At 44.0% G+C, this 23,594-nt stretch overlaps 1 protein-coding gene across 8 annotated transcripts in view; it reads right to left on the bottom strand.

The window, feature by feature from the left end:
* Positions 1–1,527: 1,527 nt before the first annotated feature.
* The window catches only part of Sarm (sterile alpha and armadillo motif), a 164,356-nt gene continuing 142,289 nt past the window's right edge, over positions 1,528–23,594 (bottom strand). For 7 of the 8 annotated variants that reach the window (XM_031988614.2, XM_031988612.2, XM_031988610.2 and 4 more), the window contains 6 exons: positions 22,586–22,753; positions 6,048–6,149; positions 3,132–5,129; positions 2,878–3,044; positions 2,411–2,632; positions 1,528–1,676 (listed from right to left, as the gene is read on the bottom strand). In XM_031988614.2, the coding sequence (XP_031844474.1) occupies positions 2,443–2,632; positions 2,878–3,044; positions 3,132–5,129; positions 6,048–6,149; positions 22,586–22,753 (2,625 nt within the window). In that variant the 3' untranslated portion in view covers positions 1,528–1,676; positions 2,411–2,442. Of the gene's footprint in view, positions 1,677–2,269; positions 2,310–2,410; positions 2,633–2,877; positions 3,045–3,131; positions 5,130–6,047; positions 6,150–22,585; positions 22,754–23,594 lie in introns of those variants that run through there. The other variant, XM_031988606.2, reaches the window with a different exon arrangement.

The following is a 23,594-nucleotide window of genomic DNA, read 5'->3' on the forward strand; positions in this document are numbered from 1 at the left end:
GGCGTGGCATCCGCTAATCAGAACTTATGAATTCGAGTATACAAAAAATAGTATTACAAATAACAATGCTACCTATCTACGCGTTTACATGTCTATAATACAATTTGATAAAGAAATATATATATATAAAAGCCACCTGAAAAACCAGGTTACTCTTTCATGTCTGTCTACGTCGGACAAGAATCTCTGAACTTCTAAGAAGACACTTTGTAAGGCCACGTCCAGACAGCTGTTCGCGAGCAGCTAGTAAGTAGTTCTCCTCAGTCTGGACGAGGCCGAATAGGCACAACATCAGTTACACTTTCATGCTGCCTGTCATTGTACAGAAAGAAAACAATCATTCATAACCCTACCATGGCGTGCAGTCCTTTAGACAAACGTCGTATATACTCGCGCGTGTAATTCTAACACGATTTTCAAATATTTTGAATACATATGTACATACTTATGTGTATATATATACTTCTTAGACTGCATTGTAATACAAAATGAAAAGGAAAGAAATGTAATTGTTCGCGTATGGAGAATTAGGAATACTGTCTGTACATCTCGGGAACAATTCTTTCTTTACAAATAGAAACGATTAATGCGACATGCAAATATATACGACACTTGGGGCTGATCGGGACTACGAGGTCCCCGCAATTAATATCGACATACTACGATTAAACAATGTAAAATTAAACAATAGTCTTTATCACCATAACCGGGAAGTCACGTTTCACTTCCTCATGAAAGACCGCACTTTGTTCACGCATTTGTCCATGAAGTTTTTTTTGCGTTTCGGCTCGGCACCGGTCGGCAGAGACAACAGCGATCCCTGCTCTTTTGTTTTCGGCTTGTACTCGTTAGACGAAATGCTTTCGTCGGAATCTAGTCCCGCGCCACAGCTCTTTGCCTTGAGCAGCGTCGACTTGTCGTTTCCCGTAGCTACCAGTCGCTCCTTCAGTTCCGCGTTCTCAGCGCAGTGATCAACGTTCCCCATGCTGGCCTGCGAACCCACCTGTTCGTTCTTAGTGCTCGAGGTCGACAGATGTCCATCCACGCTGATGAATCGATTCGGTTTTGGCGGTCGCGTGGGTGGATTCTCCTCTTTGTTGCCAGGCTCCTCGACGATTGACAACCTTCTCGCTTCCTTTGTCTCCGCGGTAAGCGTTCTTGTTCGTTGCCTAGGAACCGGCGTTGGATCTTCATTCGACTTCACTTTAGAACTGTTCTCCAGGCTTGTGGCTTCAGACTGAATGTCACCATCCGTTCGCTCTCCTTCCACCTTGCTCCCTCTAACCTCCAATTCACTTTGAACAGGTTCTTCTGATTTCGGATCAGCCAGTCTGTTCAGAATGTCTAGGGACTCGAGGTTGCTTTTATTTTCGTTTTGTTCAGACAACATTTCAGTCTTCATGTCTGGTATCATACCATCTTCGTCTAACAAGCCATCCAAGCTTCTGGACCTTGGTCTAGGCTGTGGGTCCGGCTCCCTGATAGGGGAGACAGACTTCTTCTCCTCTTGGTCCAGTAGTTCTAATGAACGAGATCTGGTGGATGGTGAAGGAGGATGACGCGGTGGTCGTCGTGGCACTGGACTCCCCCCAGGGTGTGTGTGAATGAACTTCAATCGTGGAGAAGTGGGAGGTAGACCCATTAACCAACGGGACGGACTCGACGATTTTCTAAATCTGTAATTTGAATGGCACCTGTTAATTGTGATCTGTTAACAGAATAATATACTGATAGGTACACTGAGTGACCATGCAGGTCTTTGTACTCTATTTGACAATTTCATCACGGGGTATGCACACTTATGAGTAGACTGCGGATAGTTTAAATCAAATAATTTAGTTTCTCTTGATTCGAACAATAGAAAAATGTCAATACATTTTGTTGAATATGTCACACTAAGGTTTATGTATAAAATCCGCGGTCTATTTATGAAACACGACAACTGGATCATGCTTACATTGGACGACTTCAACGTTACGGTAATGAAAAATCCTAACGTAGACTAAGGATGTCGAGCAACAACTTTAATCCAAATGACATTGCAGAGTACAATAGCCACAATGGTAAGCAGAACATGGAAGACAAGTGGAGAGGACAATGACTATAGTTCGAACAAAATCAAATGATCATTTGAGGTTATGACGGTTATTGTTCTGATTGTTACCAAATGTTTGTTTCGTTATTTGTTATTTTTATGAATCAGACGACTTTGTTCCAACTGTGCAATTGACACCATTTCAATACGAATATAAATCTGATTTTACAAACTAACCTAGTTGTGATTGTCTTATAGCGATTGTTAGTCCTGGCTGCATGGAAACAAAAAGATATAGTGTTAAACGTCGCAACCCCAGAGTTTAGTGTTATTGAATGATGAATAAATATAGGCAAGGTTGCAAATCACGCTGACCTGCTCGGTATAGCTGTGGGCGGGCCCTCTAGTCAATCCCGCCCACCTGTTGAATCTTTATCGCTGCCCCTGCTCTCATTGCTGTGCATACGTTGGTAATTTGGTGACTGTCGGATATTCGTGTTACCCGGTGTGTTCGGTTGAGTCACGTCCTTGGACGCAATACTTCTTGGAATACCACCAGACATTTCCGATCTGACTGGTATTTCGCCTCGCATAAACCTGTAAATTAAAACGTACAATTGAGCCTCTGATCGAATAAAAACAAACTGTTCAATTAAGGTCAAAAACACATCAAGTAACGCTAAACAAATGGGCGTGGCAAATAAGAAGGAAGGGAACAGTAGGCGGAGAATGATGCGAGGGGAGGGATAGTAGGCGGAGCGAACACAGGAGGCAGGACGAAGTAGGCGGGGTCTGAAGTACCGAATACACCATAAAATATGGTTTATTATATTGAAGCTCACCTTTCAAGCTTGTCTACGCAGGCATCTTGGTAGTCGTGGATCCAACGTACACCATTAAAATGGCAAACCGCTCGCATGTCTTCTGGAAGCTCCTCGGGTTCTGGCCATTGAAAATTATCTATGATGGGAATTATATTACACTGCGACTGAAGTGCTGCTACAATTTCCTGCACACAATATTAACACGGCATTAAGAATGTTTCATTCAACACCGACAATCACAGACAAAACGATCAACGAGCAACGAGACTCACCCTATGAACCCAGTCTTTGCACTCAGTGTCCCGTATACACCTTTCCAAAGCCTTGGGCGTGAGCACAAGGAGGAAGTGTTTCGCCTGTCTGATGCTCTGCAGCAAGTTGTTGTCGAACTTGCCCGCTTCCAGCCTCTCGACATCGATGAACACAGAGAAACCCCTCAACTGCAAATGCACTTTCAGTAAGCTAGCCAACTGAGAGCCATTCGATCTTCTGTAGCTGACGAACACGTCCAACGACTTGTCAGGCGACTCGTCCTCGCAGGAGCCGAGCTGGTTGTGTTGCATGTTCTTGATAGCGTCCAGTATCCTCAACCGGTGTATGCTGTTCGCGATCCCGCACTCGGTCGTCAGCTGGTCCTCGGACAGATTCCTGATCGAGTCTTTGTCGACGCCGGCGTTCAGCATGCTGTACGTGTAAATGGAGAACTCCTGCCCGATGGACTGTAAGAAATTGTTCAAATTCCCGGTGTCCCGACTGCTGTAATCCGCCATCTTCTTCAAGTTCTGCAGCTCCCTGGTGAATCTTCTCCTCCTGATGCCGTTCGTGAGCCCGATGTCCTCTTTAAGATTCTCCTCCGTCAACTGAAGCAGAAGGTCGCCGTCCACCCGGCTCTCAACGAAGTTCTGCGCGCACTCGGCGAACCCGATCTGCTTGACCCACTCCCTGACGTCCTCGGTGGACCAGAGGGGCACCTGTTGGCTGAGCTTGTGAGGGATCTCCTCGCCGATCAGCCGCAGCGCCTGCGCCGCGTACTTGGACGCGATGGCGTTCGGACAGCTCGCGACTTTCTTCAGCGGCTCTATCGCGCCTATCATCCGGAAGATCTCCGTGTTGCCCTGCTGCTTCTTGATTCCAGCTTCCATGCAGAAGTGGAACGCGGCCAGGTTCCTCGCCTCCTCCCTCTTCGAGCTCAGCACCGGCACCAACCGCTCCAGCCAGTTCTTGCTCTGGCCGTGCGCGTGCGCCAGGTTCGACTTGGCAAACTCGTACGGATTGTGCGAGGTTACAAAAGGCTCGACGAGATCTAGCGTGCCGGACTTCAGCACCGCCGCCTCGATCTCCTTGTTGGCCACCAGCACCGCTATCGCCAGGCACGCGTAATATTTAATATTGTCGTCATTGTGGAACGCCAGAGGGAACAGCCACATGGGCACCTTCCTCTTGATCATCGCCTCCTGGTTCTCCGCGCCACCGTACAGCGACAGGTTAGCCAGCGCGCCGGCGCAGTGTCTCAAGGTCTCCACGTCGTTCTTCCTACATTCGAATAGGACCGCGTCCAAACCGCCCAGCCTGATCACGTCGCTGCAAGTGCCCTCGCTGTGCTTGAACAGGTGCTCCAAGATGCCCGTGCCGACTCTCGAGTGGTCCACCGAGTTCGCGTTCTTGGTGCACGCGCAGGCGACGTTCACTACCTTCTCCAAGCCGTGCTCGACCACGTGCGCCCTGTTCTCGGTGGTCAGACACTGCTCCAACAGCCTCGCCGAGGAGAACTGCAGGTCATTGTCGCTGGCCACGCAGTTCGCCATCAGCAGGTCCAAGCCGCCTCTGGTTCTCAACGTGTTGCACAGCGTGTACCCTAACTCGTGCCCGTGCGTGGGCACTGCCCAGGCTTTCCTGATGATCTCGTTCACTCGGTTCAAGAGCAACGGAGCCTTGCCGTTCTTCCCATCGTTCGCCTTCAGGCGCTCCACGAAGCTGTCCAGGAAGCTGCAGTACTTCGAAATCGCTCGGTCCACGTCCTGAGGGTTGGACTTCGAGCACAGGAGGTCTAGATCGTCCAAAGGCAGGGAGAGCAGCTCGTCCTCGGCTGGCCTCATCCCGTTCATCAGCTGGTTCACCGCGTTCGCGGCAGTGATCATCGAGGACTTCGAGGTGACGCCCTTCGAGGCGATCGTGATGCTGGACTGCGAGCTGGACGCCATGTGCTTCTCGTGGTTGTAGATGCCCGTGGAGGTGACCGTCTGCCGCTGCTGCTGCGCCGCCATCGCTTTCTGCAAGAGCAAACACGAGCAAAGATCAGAAAACCGTTCGGAACGAGCGACCACGCACTCGGATAACTTCGTTCGGTCTCCCTAGCGTTAGTACTTATCACCGACAGTAAGCGCCATTAATTTTTATCAACAGATTCGAGCTCCCGGGCAACGAGACTCGTTAGAGGATTCAAACCAGACGCAGCTCGCGACGAACTAGAAACGAACACTTGGCACTGGCCAGAGGAACGCAGCGGCGGATCGCACCGGGGAAAATTATCACGTTCTGTGTCACGTCCGGCGACCGTGGGCAATGTAAACATTATTTCTGTATCGCCACGTAACGGCTCGAATATTCCCATCGCTTTCGTCGTGGAGTTCGGACAGAAATATTTCTACCAACATCCAACGATCACAGTTCTAAGCTGTAGTTTGCAACGGAAGTCGAAACGAGAGAAACGAACTGGTACCATCCTAGAATCCAGGCTCCACTTCCTCATGGTCGCGGTTTCCGGCGTCGCGTCGTCTCACGGGAACGAGGGCCCGCGGCGCACGGGAAACCGAGAATGACTGAACGCCGGCGGCCAGCTGACCACCGTTTAAATCCGTGGTTCCCACTTTGCAATGCGCGCGGCCGGGCCGTTCGCGCCGCGAGAACGCGAGCTGCGACTCTGGCGCACGTCGGGAGCCAAACGGACGCAGACGCTATCAAACGCAGAAGATTTGTGGCCGGCCGGCCGAACGGGGAAGCGGATTCCTTGGTGGCGGGCCAAGAGGAGAAGAACGCGATCGGCGATTGGCGAGTCGCTCGGCGGACGTCTCCGCGGAAAATCGGACCTCGGCGATGGAAAACTACTCCCGCGAACGTCTGCTGCGTTCTTTTTATCGCGTCGCTCGCGAATGATTATCAGCCGCGCGCGAGGATCTCCGAATACTCACTTTTTCCGAGCTGAACGAGTCGCTCTGCAGTTTCATCGTGGACGCCGCCATGTTGTTGCTCTCTTGGTGCGACAGGTCGCCGGCCTTCAGGCTTCTTTGCTCCTGCGAAGGACATTAACATGTTAATCGATGGCTTGACAAGTTTGCTCGGTTCGTTAAATAGTTGCACAGGTTTTCTATTTCGCTTTTTTCTTTTGAGTAAGTGGAGACGCTAAAATAACTTCGGGCCAAGAGCTCCCGAGCTGCGGACTCCGCCATCAAATTTGAATTTCAAAGGCGACGCTCTAATCAGCTAGCCAAATAACCCGGGACTTTGATGTGCCTAGCGGGAATTGGGCGTTCGAGGTGCTTCGTGGAAAACGGTGTTTGATAAATAATTCCCGGAAGTGCAACGCGAAATGTTCGCGAGCCATGGCGGGCGCAGCTCGGCCGTAAATACTAGCAACACTCGAGAACGTCTGATGGGCGTTTAAGATTGACGGATTTAAGATGCACGCTTGTAGATGCTTTTATAGCGTATCAGGTTAAATGGAGTTTTCGGATGTTTGTTTTTTGTAAAACTATTCGATTGGAGGATTCAAGTGTTTGATACGATTGACACGCAATTTCTATGAGAATTGTAAGGATGGATTATAAGTTCTATGGCAACGACCGTGCACCGGGGAAAGCATGGTATTAACCCTTTGAACTCTGTAGGCTCCAATATTGCACCAGTTATAATATTAACATTAATTCTTCTTTGTCTCGCTTTGATCTTTCATTAAAATATACTCTACGTGCATTCGCCCTGCATTCGACGAGTACAAGCTCCATTTTATTTTATCGCGCAGAACGAGAGGTTTTTAACTGAATTCCACAGTTAACTGGTTAAAATATCTTATTCCCACAGGTTCGAAGTGTCGATACGAAAACACATATTTCGCGAACGCTGTGCACGATACAAAAGGTCGATCTCAACGAAGGCGAGATTCCATTCGACGATTTCCTTTTGGGAAGTATCAGCTCGAAGTTGCGGCAACTTTCGACGAAGCCCTCGACGCGAGTCGCGGGGAGCATTCCCGCGGGGATAGACGTTTAATATTCAACGCGCGTTGCAGGGAATTAACGTGCCATCGAAGGCCCACTTATGGCGTGTTAGCTAACGACGTTAATTCGCGGTAGTGCAGGCTAAGATAGGATCGCGACGCGGACCACAAACGGTCCACTGTGCCCCGCGCGCGCACAATTTTATCAATGCTCTCCACTCGTTCGCCACTAACGACGTGCGAATACCAATTAACCAGTTGGCTGTTGCGATCTCTTTAAAAAGTCTGCACTTTATTCTGGTATGCGTACGTATTCATTACTGGAAATCAGTTTTTCTGAGATTTTCATTCGAATAACGTGTACCTATGAAATTGGTTTTTTCGAAAATTATTCCTTTAATCAGTCAACTGTTTCGACGAGTGTACTAGTAACACGAAACCTTGTCATTTCTTCGTGACGAGTATACTCGTCAAAAACAGCTTATTAACCCTCGGAGTACGGCATTTGCTTTTTTTCTATTTTTGTTCATTAATACTAGGTTACGGGAATTTATTGTACACTTCATTCTGTTATTCCTAAAAGAATCGATGCTCGTTTATTTAGATTGAAACTGGAGATTTGATAGCAGGTAGTTAGGGTACATGTCATGTTAAACATTTACAAAATAATATTTCTAAAATCCAATATGCGTCAATTCGACGCGTTCCGTAAACCTAGTGTTAAAATTTTTACTGCGAACGTGTTAAGGCTTCAATCGACTCGTGTCTCAGTTCTGCTATCACCGAATTAGCTTCGTTAACACGTTAAGCGCTATGTCAGTCACTGGTGACTGACGCGTCTGAACGACTAAAAAAACAATCGTAACATACGAGACAACCGATGTGAAATAAAAATGTTTAATAAGGCAACTAAGTTGATAATAACGCAAACGTTGCAACGCCAAACAATTCATTATTCCTACTTTTCTTTGCTACGAAAGACAAACTATGGGAAAACGCTTAAGATTTTCGTGGCGCTTAACGTGTTAATCATTTCTCGCGGAAATCTCTGTACCTTTTCAATAACTGTAAAAGAACAATCAAGGATAAGTCATTTTAATCCCTGGTAGTTTTAGTGTTGACAGTTAAATCGATTCATTGAAATTCTTCTATAAACAGCAAGAGTGCATCTATTCAGACTTCAACCCTTTGCGGACGAAGATTCTCTGAAAAATAGGAAACTACGTGCTGATCTCTTGCTATTCGAGCAATTAAATCATTTGTTTACGACTCAGTCTTCCAAATATGAACATCTGATCTCGCCGGAATGTCGACATTCGTCAAAGGGTTAATTCATTTGCAACTCACTTCGCGCACTACGTAAATTTCTCCATTAATTCGCCAGAAAAACATCTGTTATCTCCACAACAATTGCAAAAAGAAATCAGGAATGTCATTTCAACGCATCTGGCAGTTCTTGTTAATCCTCGACCGCGACACTCGCTACGAAAGTCCAAAACATTTGACGAAGCCGATCGACGAACGTGTTATTCTCCGAGATCCGCCTCACTGATCATTCAAGATAACATCTCCATTAAAAGGAGAAGTTGCACGAAGCAGCAGAAAGATACAAAATCTACAAACTCGTCCGAACTGGATGTTCATGGTAATTTCCGTACCTCCGGAACACCTTGGCGACGCCCGACATCCTCCGATCGCTCGAAAGATCGGCGCGCTTCACTCGTGAAATGCCAACGGGAACTTCCGCTCGCGTCGAATTGTCTCGAACGGCAGATTGTTTAACACTAGATACACGGAACCCGTCAATCTGACGAGTACTGCATTTTTTAATTATTTTAGTATCAGTTCAACTCGATTTTAATTCAACAACGCGAATGCATTGCGACAGTCTGGCGTTGAAGTTACAATTTCCGCGATCTATATAGACGAGCGCGTGATTTCCTAGAAACAATAAAGTTCAGAATAAACGTCCGTGAATCTATTGTCAAGAAATCCGCGAAAGAACCGCGCGAGAATCACTGTCGACGGAATCCCGCAGCGAGCTGCCCGATTCCTCGCGCGGGAAGCTTCGCGAACGACTTTCCGCGACAAAGTTCCATAACAGTCTGGCCTGTCGAAAGCTCATCGGCCGCTGCTCGACCTCTCCGGTCGGCTACTGACGTATTTCTCTAAATATAATCCGAGCGTGTCGTCACGAGCCGCGGTCCCTGTCGTCGCCGACGTTTCCCGCCGTCTCGGGCCACCTTGCGATCGGTCCTCCGCCTCTCCCTCCGGTTCGTCGCGTCCACGTGGCCGCGCCGATCGGCGCTCTTATCGTGGAACGCGTTATTATACGAGACTATAGTCGCGCGGGAAACTAACAGTCGCGCGATTGCTCTGCGAGCGATCGATTGGTCTTAGCTGCAGCTGTTCCGGCGATTTCTGCGGCTGGAGTAGTACGATTCGATTTTTCTCAGGTTTCGAGCTTTATCACTTTGCAGTCCTGTGTCGAGTCAGACTCTATTTTATTGCAACCTCTACCTGTTTTAACAATTTTTTCTATATTCATTTGTAGTATCACAATTGTACCATTTAAAGGTAACATGATTGAAGTTCGAATTATTGAAGTTTCAGCCACTGGAATTTCAGTCGTCGGAATGTGAATTACTGAAAATCGAATTACTGAATCGTTAGATTCGATTAGATTTCATTACTGTCACTTATTATTAATCTTTGAGATTCCGATGGCCCGATTTAACCCCTTGCCGTACAATGACGAGTGAGACGCGTGATTTCTAGACTAAATTGACAACAATGTTCTTCATTATCCACGGATCAAAGCGCATAACTATTTCGCTATTAGCAATGTATTATCTTCAAACGAAACTTCCGCTTGAAGTAGAATGGAAAATCTTGCTACTTCTTTTCTAAATAGCCGATAGTAAAATGTTACACGAGATTAGTAGCGAAAACAAATAGAACGTCAAGGGGTTAACTCGATTTGCTTCGCGTTCAGCGAACTGTATCACGAGAATGATCGCTCAAAGCTCGCTCCGACGTGACGAATATACTCTAGCAAGATCTCTCGCGGCGATGAACGTCACGGAGCGACGTCAGTCAAGCTCCAGTAACTCTGGATCGTAGATTTTTGTTTTATTCTCGGACGAGCCCGCCCGGAGTATTTCGGCGACACGGCGCGCGAACGAAATTCGACGGAATTAAATGTACCGGTCTCCGTCGACTTCCAGATATTTCGACAAGCCGTTTACGTCAGCGACGTTCCTTTCAAATAGCTGGACGAGTCGAGGCGCGAATGAAAATAAATCGTCGCCGGAGCCTATTGTAGCCTCGAACGAGTTCGTCGGTCCACGCGGCCGTTGCAAAGCGCGTCCATATCCTTCCTCCTGGTCACGGGAAAATAAACTTTCCCATGAGAACTGGGAAACGGGAAGGTCGCGAACGCGGATAAAACGCATCGGAACGTTTCGTCACGATTGCGCGAGGAGTATTTATGGAACGCTCGATTATATGCGCGTTCATCGGTCGTTTCCTTTTTTCGACAGCTGAAGCGTCATCCACAGAATCCGTGAAAACAGGACGAACAACCTGTTTCACGGCTATTGAGAAGGAAAATGATGTTTCTAAATAAAGAGATAGTTCGTGTAACTTGTTAAATGTGTAATTAAGGAATCTTACGAATTGTAGATAATTGGGAATCAAATTTTCTAGGGAGAAATCGAAACTATGGTTTACGAGAGGAAAAGTTGTATTGGAAAGTATCTAAGGTGGAGGATGAAAAATGATATTTCTAAATAAAGAGATAGCTCGTATGACTTCTTAGATTTATAATTAAGGAATCTGACGAATTATAAATAATCGGGAATCAAATTTTCTATGAAAAAATCGAAATTATGGTTTACAAAAGGAAAAGTTGTATTGGAAAGTACCTAGAGTGGAGGATGAAACTTGTTATGGTCTTCGTTCTTTCGTGACAACTTAATTCGAGATGAAAAGATCGTATCTTCTTCCAGATTAATAAACTCCTTGATCTTAAAGTGTTTCTATGTTTTATCATGCATTCTATCGACTGTAAGATACAACAGGCGCAACAAATTTTCTGAAGTTAACCCTTTGCGAACGAAGATTCTTTGACATGTACTAAACCTTCAGCAGATGAAGCTAAATTACATTACCAATTGCTTAATTAATAGAAAAAGTAAACTATGCTGATCTCTCGCTCGAGTAACCAAACCATTCATCAGCTCAGTCTCCCAAAAGAACATTCCATCTCGAAACGTCGACGTACATTCGCAAAGGGTTGACACATCGTCGGAACACACGAAGAACCAACGTTACGATCAGACCAAGCGAAAGAGAATCTCAGCGAAGACTTACCGCGTGCGCGCGATCGAAAATCTTACGTTGCGTCACGCAGCGATGCACTGGCCACGGTGCACTCATTCTCGCAAAGGATTCGATCGTCGATCGAAAAATCAACAAACGATCCTCTCAAAGATCAAAACAATCGATTCGAAAGTCTCTGAAAATCTCGAAAAAATTCTCTAGTTCTTCCCACAAAATCGGCAAATTCGTCTCGTTCGGGATCGAAGGATCTACGGTTCGTTTCGCGAGAGGACGACAGGTGTCTCGTTCTCCTCTACAGGATCGATCGAGCGCGACACGGAGAGGGATCGACAGATCCGATCCGGCTGTCGCGACGTATACTAAGCCAGAGATGCGATTTACAAGTGGCGCGTTAAATTCGGTTCCGGCGTCAAGGTGCAACACGTGACCACCGATTTTTCAGCGTGGTCCTGCGAACCGCGACGCTGTTTCTATTTTCCCTCGACCAGAAATAGCCGCCGCATCACTCGACGCCGACAGTTTCTCACGCGTGCACGGATTGTCTCGAAATTTCGCGTTCCTCCGCGGTCGCCCGTTACGTAAGTGGCCCGGTCAGTACCGGAAGTGGCCGGGGAGAAATGCCTGAGGACCTCTGCGCTCGAATTTCATCGGTCGACGAGCGAATCGCTGAGAAACCGATGCGGTTAACGCTAACTACCGATCACTTGACACTAAAACTAACGGGTAGTTCAATTGACTTTTGAAAATTTCGCTATAGGAACTCCGAGAGTGCATCTGTTCTGACTTCAATTGATTCACAATTCAATTTGCGTAGTGCTGAATGAATTTCTTTAATCATTTCTCAGAGAAACATTTGTTATCTTTCTAATAATTGCAAAATTCGGACTTTAATTAATTCACAATTCTTCATACTTTAATAATTTCTCTGAGAAACATTTGTTACCTTTCTAATAATTGCAAAATTCAGACTTTAATCGATTTACAATTCAATTTGCGGAGTGCTAAATGACTTTAATAATTTCTCAGAGAAACATTTGTTACCTTGCTAATAATTGCAAAATTCAGACTTTGATTTACAATTCAATTTGCGTAGTGCTAAATGACTTTAATAATTTCTCAGAGATTATACTCATATTACCTTACTTTTTTATTGAGATATTCGAATTCGGATAAACCATTGAATTCTGCGTAAAAAAGTAATCCGAACTCAAAAAAGACTATTAGACATTCCATTTAAAAATCTGAAGGTGACCCTAATATCTCAATAAAAAAGTAAGCTAACAAAAAACAGATTAGAGCACTGTGTATCCTAGATACCACGCAACTTTTTGAAACATTTTCTCGTACGATACTTTACGAGTTATTTGAAATCGTCACGTTAGGAGACACCCTGTATAAACATTCACGACAGCAGTGTCTGGCGGGAAATTGAAACGCCGCGAGGCGAATCGAGGGACTTTGAACTTGAAATCTCGCGCGCGACGTTGTCGCACGAATTCGGTTTATTTATAAACGAGCTGCTAATAATATCCCGTTATCGCGGCCGTGAGCACGATAACGATATCAATTCCTTCCGCCGTTCTATAATTAAACCCTGCAGATCGTACAAGGTACAATTAAACGGTCATCGGGGAAGCATTCCGAGAACTCGATCGCGATCGCGGTCGCGCTGCGTCGCAGCTTCCAATTAGCGGAATTCGACGCGTAAACTAAAGGGGAAACATTGACGGAGTAGAGTTCGAATATAACGATTATCACACAAAATCGCTGACGTTCCTCGGAACTTTATTGCAGACTGACATTCACGACCCGAAAGGAAAGATCAAATTTTTTACGCGTCTTGATCGTAAACAGTCGTAAAAACACGGGGGAAACGATAAAAAGAATTATGCGCGATTCCGATATAGTACACAGGACAAAAAGACGTTAAATCGGTTGTAAAATTTTATAAAATTCGCTAGACGAATAGCTATTAAGCGACCTGTTGATCGAGCGGTTCTTCGATTATCAGCATATCAGTCCAACCAAAGGTTAATTAAATTAATTTCAAGTGTTTGTTCAAGTTTGTTTATGATTGTAATAAAAGTAAATACGATCTAACATAAGCTAGCATAAATACTAACACAATAGAACGAAACTATTCACTAGTGGGAGCTGAACAAAGAACAGAATCAAGTATACCCGTTGCTACGACTCCCCGTAACAATGGCGGCTCGCCGCATCGATCTGTTTACCGAAATTCGTCCCTGCGTTTCGTTTCCCTGCCAACGCGTTTCCCGTGTAATCGTTTCTTCTGTAAACGTAACGCTCGTTATAAAGACGTCGTTGTTATCGTTGAATCTAAAGTCAAAGACCCCGAGAGCTTCCATGGGGAGAGTTCGAGGGCCTTGAACAAGTCCTTGAAAAGCTCTCGAGGCGAGCGGCTGGCATTGGTAGCGAGACGAACTTTCGCGGTCGAGCTCTATTTCGGTTCCGGGGAAGATATCGGTGACATCTATGCCCCGTTGGCAACGATTCCCGCGGATCCGACCGAAAATTTCGTGGATGATCTCAGCGTTCGTCACTCAATGAATCCACCGGCGGCCGAACGGTTCGCGACAAAGAGGCGAAACCGTTGCGAAACGCGACGGTGCCGTCGCGAAATACTTATCGCGACACGTCGGTCGGACATCCTCGTTGTCCGAAAATAATTCGCGGAAGTCGCGCTGGACGTTTTTCGAATTCCCAGAACCGTCGATGCTCTTCGACGTAAGCCGCGCCCACGCTCGCGGCGTCATTCCGCGGCGATTTTTCAGCGGATCCTCGTTTGCACGGGATAAACGGTGTTTCTTCTTGTTTGATCGTTACTGGAATTGTGGGAGTATCTTTGGAGATCATTAACAGTAAAACCAGCGAGCAGATAAATTGATGTTTTGAAATTTGTGTATAGAAATTGTAAAAGTCTATTGAAACTGTGGCGATGTTAATTCAATTTGCGCATTGCTAAAGTCATTTGTTTAATAATTTCTTAGAAAAACATTTGTTATCTTTTGTAATGGGTCATTTCGACCCGTCTGGTAGTTTTAGTGTTAAGCTGATATTTGCATTTTACAAGCATCCGTGCGCGTGTCGCGATAAGAATTGTAACAATGAAATTGGGTGAACGGAGTTCGGTTTTTGCGTTGGTTGAGAAAAATATTAACGATGTTTGAATAGGAAGTGTGGAATATTTGTACTTAAAGTAAAGAGAAATAGATATATAGAGAGGAAACATTAACCCTTTGCACTCGGGAGACTCTCAGTCACCACTTGATTTGATTTGCAAAATTAAAGTCTTATATATAATATTAAGCTTTGTATGATGCACCAATATATGGAATATTGAAATAAAATAACTTTCCTCTTTAATATATATACGTTTCTTCGTTAATTAGCTTCAAAGAACATCGTCTGTATCTCATCGAAGAATATTGAATATTTCTAGTGAAAAGCTTTCGAGTGCAAAGGGTTAATACGAAATATGCAATATTTATACTCAAAATAAATAGAAATACATAGACAATAATGAAGCTTGAAACTAAGAAAAACAGTGTTCGTTCTTCATGTTAATTACAAATATCAAGTAAGACCTACGGAATATTTACAGCGACAAGCTTTCTGCTCTAAAGTTCTATCATTCCAAAGCTTGTGTATTCCGGCGTGAATAAATAATGAAGGCAGATCGATCAGCCCTAATGTAACAGCAAACAAGAAGGATGGTCTTCCGGAGAGCGTGAACCACCGATCAAGCCGCGGGCAAAGGTCGGGCAGGGTTACGCAAGGGGCAGTGGCTCAAACGGAACGAGCGGCCGCCGTAATTCTTCAATGAACCAGATATATCGCGTATGATCGTCGATCGGGATCCTCTCTGCAATTTGATCGGCGTCGCGCGGCCTCTAATTACGCGCGCGTCCCTTCCATCGGGCTCGCGACGCGTAAAACACGCGACTGAACGGGCTCCGTTCACGACGCTTATCGTCCTCCTCGAGATTAAAAAGCCAATTATCGTTGCACTCGATCAGCTCTAGCGACGAGCCTCTTCTGCCAAGCAATACCCAGTTCACCCTTTCGTTCCCATGGAGTTTTTAACGTTCCAACGAGAAAAAAATTCATGCTGGACGCGGTTTTCACGGGATCTGTCCTTTTAATCGATCCGGTTGAAAGAATTTAATTTAACCCTTTGCGGTCTATGATATTGAAGTGCTCTTAGTTTCAACTTCAATCATTGAAATCCCAACAATTCGAATTCCAGCAATTCACATTCCAACGATTCAAACGTCAGTAATTCAAACTTCAAGAATCCCAATTTTAATCATTCACATTCCAACGATTCAAACGTCAGTAATTCAAACTTCAAGAATCCGAATTTCAGTAATTCACATTCCGACGACTGAAATGTCAGTGACTGAAACTTCAATAATTCGAACTTCAATCATGTTACCTTTAAATGATACAATTGTGATGCTACAAATAAATATAGAAAAAATTGTTGCAATAAAATATGTCGAGTCTGACTCCACATAGGACTGCCAAGGGTTAACCTCGTGGCTGCAGCATATGTCGCAACGCGTTTCCAAGAAAGTATTGAAACTATCGAAACACTGAATTGAACTGATTAAACTAATCTAACGGTCAATAATTAGTCAACTTATGACTAACGGAAGATGTGATTGTTGAATTTGAGTTCATCTACGTCAGATCTAAGCTTGCAATTGACATTTTGCGGCTTTACTGAAATCAAGATTTTCCTCTGTGAAATCATGCAGCGTTCAACGTATTAACCTACACTCCACTCGCACAGCTTGAATACGCAAGACATAGTCGTAGACTACATCACGAAGAAACTGTTACATTCCGCTGCCGGGGAACGACGGCTAACTATAACATTTCCGGCGACTATTGATCGAACGAACGTATCACGATAACTGTGCCGCGTTTCTTCGCGTTGCCGCGGGGGAAAATGTGGTGCGAGCGTTCGTTATCACGACACGGCGTACCGTTTTCGAGACTTTGCTGGCCAGGCTCTCGGTGGCCATGATCTTCCGCCGCTCGGCGCCGCTGCCGGGCCTCAGGAAGGGAAAAATACCCCGGCTGGACAGTTGCTGGCCCATGGACGCGCGCGATCCGACGACTATCAGCGCCAAGAACGAACTGTTTCGCCCCCGGAGGCGGCGGTATCGACCAGCCCGCTCAACGGCGTGCCACGTTCACCCCCATGACTCAGGCAACCCTTGAGGACACCAACGGACGCGTCTTCCGCGTGGGCGGGACCGAGGTTTTCCCTCAAGGACGAGTCGATACGCTTCGTCGCATGATTCTGCGACGATCCAACCTTCCCCCGACGACGCGGAATGCCGACGCGCGACGCCATTCTCGGGGGAGGTTTTCGGGGGTGTGCGGAATGTGGAGATGTTTTGTTCGGTATTGATGTAGTTTCTGTTTTCATGGATTTTATATAAGATTTTATATAAGCAAATATTGATTACTTTTTGCTAAATGTTAATGATGTTTTTGGCAACTGACACGATTTTATGCGTTGGTGCGTAACGCAAGGTTTAATCCTTTGAACTCTGTAGGCTCGGAATCGGGTCATCGAGATCTTGAAGATTGATAAGTGACAGTAATGAAATCTAATCGCGCGATTAAACTCAAACTTCGAGGAACAAGGGAAACTTTTGAGTTATATTGGTGAGAAAAAGAAATCTATAGTAAACTATCTTAACCCTTTGAACTCTGTAGGCTCCAATATTGCACCAGCTGTAATATTAAATATTTTAATCAATCTTAAAGAAACCACCCTAAAATTATTCGATTTTCCACACATCCAAATTTTCTACTAAGGAGAATAAAAGACCAAAGAAATGTTACAGCATTTCTCATTTTCGCTTTGAATATTTATAAAAATTAGTTGCAGTTGCTGATAGATTACAAAACAACCTGGAGTGCTAATCGTCGAATTTCCGAAGGAAATTCAAAATCGAGAAACCCTCGATCGCATAGCCGAAAAGAATATTCGTCAGCGTTTCTATGGTTCATCGTCGAAACGTTTTGAAAACACCGCGGATTTCTGGCCTCCATCGACAATAAACGTGAGTAACACGTGTGCCGCGTGAATCACCGAAAGCACGCGACTACGTGGGACCGGGTCTCGAGTGAGCTCGCCAATGTCCAGCGATCACGGCCGAGTTTTGGCAGCGTTCGCGGGTTGATCGATGATCAAGCTACATCGAACTGGCCGAATAATCGGGTTTCGCGAGGTTGCGCAATCTGGTCCGGTGTTCTAAATTCCAAGAAGCAAACGGGAACGAATATTTTACTCTTTCGAAACTTCTCGGCTCCAAACACGAACGCATTTTGTGAAATAAAATTCTAACGATCTATTCGGATTAATTATACCATTAACCCTTTGCACTCGAGGGGCGCCTTACAGTCGCCACCTGATACGACGCAGCAAACTTATAAAATTTTCAATATTAAAACCTTGTGTAATGTATCAACACATAAAATATCGAAGTAAAATAGTTCTCTCTTAATTTATAGAAGATAATCAATTGTGTTACTTGCGAGAAATATCGTTGATATTTAGTCAGAAAGTAATGAATTTTTAATTTAAACTTTCAATTTAATTTTCAATTATCCGTATAAAATAACATCCGCACGAGCTTCACACTTTAAATCTCGTTTCTTCCTCGAATTCTTCTCAGAAAACATCTCTCAAAGAAACAATCGAAGAATTTGAAAATATTTTCTCAGTGCTTCCGACAAGTCTTTCAACAAAGCGGGAGATAAATTAGCAAACCGAAGGAAATCACACGGTGCGAGAATGAAAGGACCGAAGACGCGTCGAGTTGAAAGGTTACGTCCTCGGCGAGATCTCGAAAAAAGTGTGGAACAAGTTACCGTAAGCGCAGATTTCGATCGTGGAAGCGGCGTGTCGTGAGAACGGATTCGCGAGCGGGGAAAAAAAAAAGAATCGGCGCGTGTTCCGCGCGGGTCAAGGCTCCGCCGCGATTATATCGCGCGATTTCGCGCGAGCCACGATCCACGGGCACCTGGGGAAACACGTTGCCCTTTCGCTCGGCCTTTGAGTCCAGGGGAGGACACGCGAAAGTCCCATTAATCGCGGCGAAACGCTTATAGCGTGCGGCGAATTCGATAACCGTGCCTCGCGTTTACATTTTTCTCCGTCCGAGACATTCCTCGCCATTATCGGCATTAACCTAACTGGTACCGATCGGTTTTGGTTCGCTTATTTCGTGATTAGCGATGTTTTCGAAGTATTCGCGAAATGATTTGGAGAATAGTTTCAATGGAAATGATTTGGAGAATGAATGGTTTCACTGGAGATGATTTGGGAAATGAAGAGTTTCAGTGGAAATGATTTGGAAAATAAATAGTTCCACTGGAGATGATTTGAAGAATGAATAGTTTCACTGGAAATGATTTGGAAAATAAATAGTTTCACTTAAATATTAGAGAAAGAATCTGGGGAAATCGAAACAATGTATTGTTACAATTTAGTTCGCTTATTTTGTGATCAGTGATACTTTCGAATTATTCAGTACGCGAAATGATTTGGAAAATAAATAGTTTCACCTAAATATTAGAGAAAGAATCTATGGAAATCGAAACAATCTATTGTTGCAATTTTTAGGATTACATATCGAATTCGACAAATGCACGGTAGTTCTAGTGCTAAATTGTTCGTTGAATATCAGTTTATAAAATCACGTTCAATAACACACTATTCCATAATTCTTAAAAAACAAGAAATCTGAGGGACTAAATTTCATCTAAGTAAATCGAGGTTAGTAGAAATTGTGTAGACTAGAAACTTCCTAAATAAGTACGAAACAACCATTAATAACCCGGGAATATCATTAGCAGCAAATATTAATCAACACGCAAAGCACAGGAATTTACAATGATTCGCTACTGACCCCAGTAAAGTTTCAAGACGAACGAGGAACGATAATCCGACTCGCGTTCCGAGAACTAATTAAAACTTTCCAAACGTGTTCCAAGAACGAAGAAGAAGCGCGGTGTCTTACGTCTGACGAGACACAAACTGACGGAATATTTTGTTCCTTATCGGGGGGATGGATCATTGGATCGCGGCGGAGCGGGAGGAACACGGGGCAACATTGTGCCTCGCGGCAAGAGTAATTGGCCAAGCGTCAAAAATTCCGTCGATGACTCAAACAGCGTTACGGGCGCGGGTCCGGCTGAAAACGGTTAAATTTAGCGTGCCGCGGCGCGGCGTCGCGTAAGTACAGTTGCGAGATGACTTGATGTCTAGCGGAACGGCGCAAGGGTAAAAGGTGTCTTTCTAATTAACGGTTCTGCAGCTTCGATGGCTTACGTGTTGCCGTGTCGACGCGCACGATGTCCGATTGTTCCACTTTTTCAAGATTGTTTGAGATGTACTAAACTTTCAGCGGATGAAGCTAAATTAAGTTGATCTCTTGTTTGAGTAGTTCGATCATTTACACTCCTTAAACAATAGAAAAAAGACAAGTAACTGATGATCTTTTGTTGTTTGAATAATTCAATGATTTATTTGCGACTTAGTCTTCCAAATAGGGAAATTTGATGTACTAAATCTCCAGCAGATCAAGCTAAATTTATGTATCAATTGCTCAAACGATAGAAAGAAAACTAGCCGATGATCTTTTGTTTGAGTAATTAGATCATTTGTTTGAGACTTAGTCTTTCAAATAGGAAGATTTGATGCGTTAAATCTTCAGTGGATAAAGCTAAATTTATATATCAATTGCTTAACCAATGGAAAAAACATAACTAACTGATGATTTTTTGTTGTTTGAATAATTCAACGATTTGCTTGAGACTTAGTCTTTAAAATAGGGAAATTTAATGCATTCAATCTTCAGCAGATGAAGCTAAATTTATATATCAACTGCTTAAACAACAGAGAAAAGAAAACTAGCTGATGATCACTTGTATGCAAGTTAGTTTTCCAAATAGAGAGATTTAATGTTCCAAACCTCAACTCAGCTGTCGAATGATCTATCACTAAGTGTGCTGTAATCATCACCTGACACGTTATTACGCGATAAAAAGTTCAATTTCAAACTTCTACGTGCCTAACACTTTCTCCATTTTCTTCGACAATCTCTCTCATTATCGAATAGCAATGTCATTGTAACTCTGAGATGGACAACGACCTTAACCCGGTCAGGAGAAGACCGATCGCGCGGTCTACTCATCGGACACGCTTCAATATCGAGCACCGAGGCTCCGTTCGTCGGCCACTGATAAACTGTCGACTTATCACCACGTACGGACATTATTGCAACATTTCCGGAATATTTCCGCGAGATTACTTTCGTTTCACGCGGGAATTTTTACGATGCGAATGGGTTAATTGGGTCTCAATTTCTCTGCTCTCTCCCAGCTTGGGATGGAAGGGCTAGAGATTTGAATTGATTAGGATAACAAGCTTCCACAAAGGGTGAAGCACGTCGCATTCAGTTCTCCCAGATTGTTCCTCTGCGAAAGAATCCGTGATAGAGGTTTGTTAATTAAGACATTGTTGATCCGGTATCAGGCGAGGACATCAGCCCCCGAAGATCGTCATCGCGAAGTGACGATCGTGTCAACGACCCCGGAGTTTCGTGCCAAACTATTCTACGCGAGTCGAGTTTAGGCCGCACCCAGAGCACCGCCTTCCTTTCGATCCTTTTTGCCGCCTAAATGAGCGGAGGATCGCTCGTTCCTCGGCAAATCAACTCTTTCAACTCTGCCCGGCGCGTCTGCTCGGCGAATAGTAGGACCGTGGAGAAATTCGGAAACAATGGGAGTTTTTAACTAGAACTACCGAGTAGTTGACTCGAGAGGTGAAATTGACTTTTCGAGATTCCTCTATAGAAACTCCCAGAATACATCTATGGAGACTTTAATTATTTTACAATTCAGATTGCGTATTGCTAAGTTCGTTAATAATTTCTCAGAGGAACATCTGTTCTTTTTCATAACTGCAAAGAAGACGCCAGGAATGGGTTAAAATGACACTCCTGATTTTTGTTACAATTACTGAAATGGTACAGATGCTTCTGTGAGGAATCGTTAATGAAATTGATTTAGTAATACTTGTACTGGAATATGAGTCAAATCTTAATGAATACACGGTTGTAAGTTTTATAAAGAAATGTTGAAAAGTCGGTTGAAGTGTTTGATAATTCTAGTGTTAACGTTGTCCGTTTCAATTATTAGTTATTGATATGGTTATGGATGTATCGTAATTTGTATAAGAAAGCTGGATTATTTTATATAAATTTCTAGATATTAATCTAGAATATAATTTCCAAGTGTACAGCCTTCATTTTCTTCGTTCCCTCCAGATAAAACTTCTCGGCTTTAAGATTCTAAGTCCGGATTTACTAAATGATAAGCCGCTTTTTATAGCGGACTACGCATATTCTCGTTTGATAAAGACGTATTTACATTCCATGGAATTTCAAAAGAATCGACAGCCTTTGTGTTTCTCGTTCGAACGAAACTTTCGGATGAAAACTCGTGATTATGATCTTCGTGGTATAATTACATTTTGATTACCAAAGTAACTCGATAATCGACTACAGGGAATAATGTTGATGTCAATAATGTACTTATTAAATTTCCAATTTACGGGATCATACTCAAAAAGAAATCAACTATTTAATTCTCGATAAAAAACTTGGCCGATATAAACCATTAATCCTCAACTTCATTTAACTAACAAAACACCCTCAATTTTGTAATTAAATTTGATAAAACTGATACGCACATTATAAGGACCTTACAATTACTTAATGGATTAATTATATCCACTTAATCAATAAAATACCCTCAAACGTATTAATGAAACTCTACAAAATCATAAGCAAACCCTTAAATTCATTTAATCTTAACTCTGCGATCTGGAATTTGGTAAACTGCTAAAACCTCTTTCCATAAAAAGACTCACACATCAGAATTATATACTATGTGACAATTTAATTATCAAAACTACATACTATAATTAAATTGTCCGTTCGCAGTTCTCGATTCCAGACCTCAGAGCCGCGTCTCCATCGCGATGGCATTCCATCGCGGAGGGTTGACCTTAAGGGTTGTTTTACAAAGCGAGGAATGTCCGTCGATCTGACTCACCCTCGCCGCAGCGACGCTCTTCTCCGCCGAGACGCCGTCGAGTTCCACGCGCGCCCTGGCTGCCGTCGCGGCGCTTTGCTCCTTGTACGAGACGTCGCCCGCTTGTAAAGCTCTCATCTCGGCGCTGTTCGCGATCGCCTTCTCGGCGCTGAAACCGTCCGTGACAACCTGAAACCGTTTCGAACCGCCGCTGGTTACCACCATTGTGGAAAGGAAAGTAAAATAGACGCGAACAACGCTCGCGAGGCGTCCGATTGACGACAAAAATCACAACCTTATCTCGCGGACCGTTATCGGGATTTCGGCTGTGTCATCTGCGTAACACTTTATCGCGTTGTTTGCTCGCCTCTCCGCTTCGCGATACCGCGAACGAAGATGATCAACGCTGAACTGCGTAATAAAACGTTATTTCGAAGTTGCCCTCGAAACTTCAAGCGGTAACAGTGGAAAATGAATTCTCGGTCGCTGTGAGATGCAGAGTCTGAAATTGTGATCTTGATTATTTGAATGATGTTAACGTCTTGTTAGCACTCCAGATGGTTTTGTAATCAGCAACTAATTTTTATATTCCTAGCGAAAATAAGAAATGCAACATCTCGATCTTTTTTCCTTCTTGGTGCAAAATTTGGATGTGTGAAAAATCGAATTTTAGGCTAGCTTCTTTAAGATTCATTAAAATATCTAATATTATTCTTGGTGCAATATTGGAGCCTACAGAGTTCAAAGGGTTAAATTAACTCAAAGAAAAATTGCAAGTGAATTGAAAAACAAAGCTTTTTATCTTAATATTTCACACACCGATGCATTATATACAGTTGAATATTGAATATCAAATTTTATATTAATTAATTAATAGGATTAATTGAACAAAGGAGAGATCATTCTTTACTTAGAAATCAGAGTTCATAGAAAGACATTTCGTTGCGGAGTTAAGTTTCACGAGATTCGAGTGAATTGAACTGTTGCATAAGTAGCAGAAGCCGACACAGTCAAGCATTTTCAATTCTCC

Source organism: Nomia melanderi, chromosome 11, assembly GCF_051020985.1.
Source record: "Nomia melanderi isolate GNS246 chromosome 11, iyNomMela1, whole genome shotgun sequence".
Lineage (NCBI taxonomy): Eukaryota > Metazoa > Arthropoda > Insecta > Hymenoptera > Halictidae > Nomia > Nomia melanderi.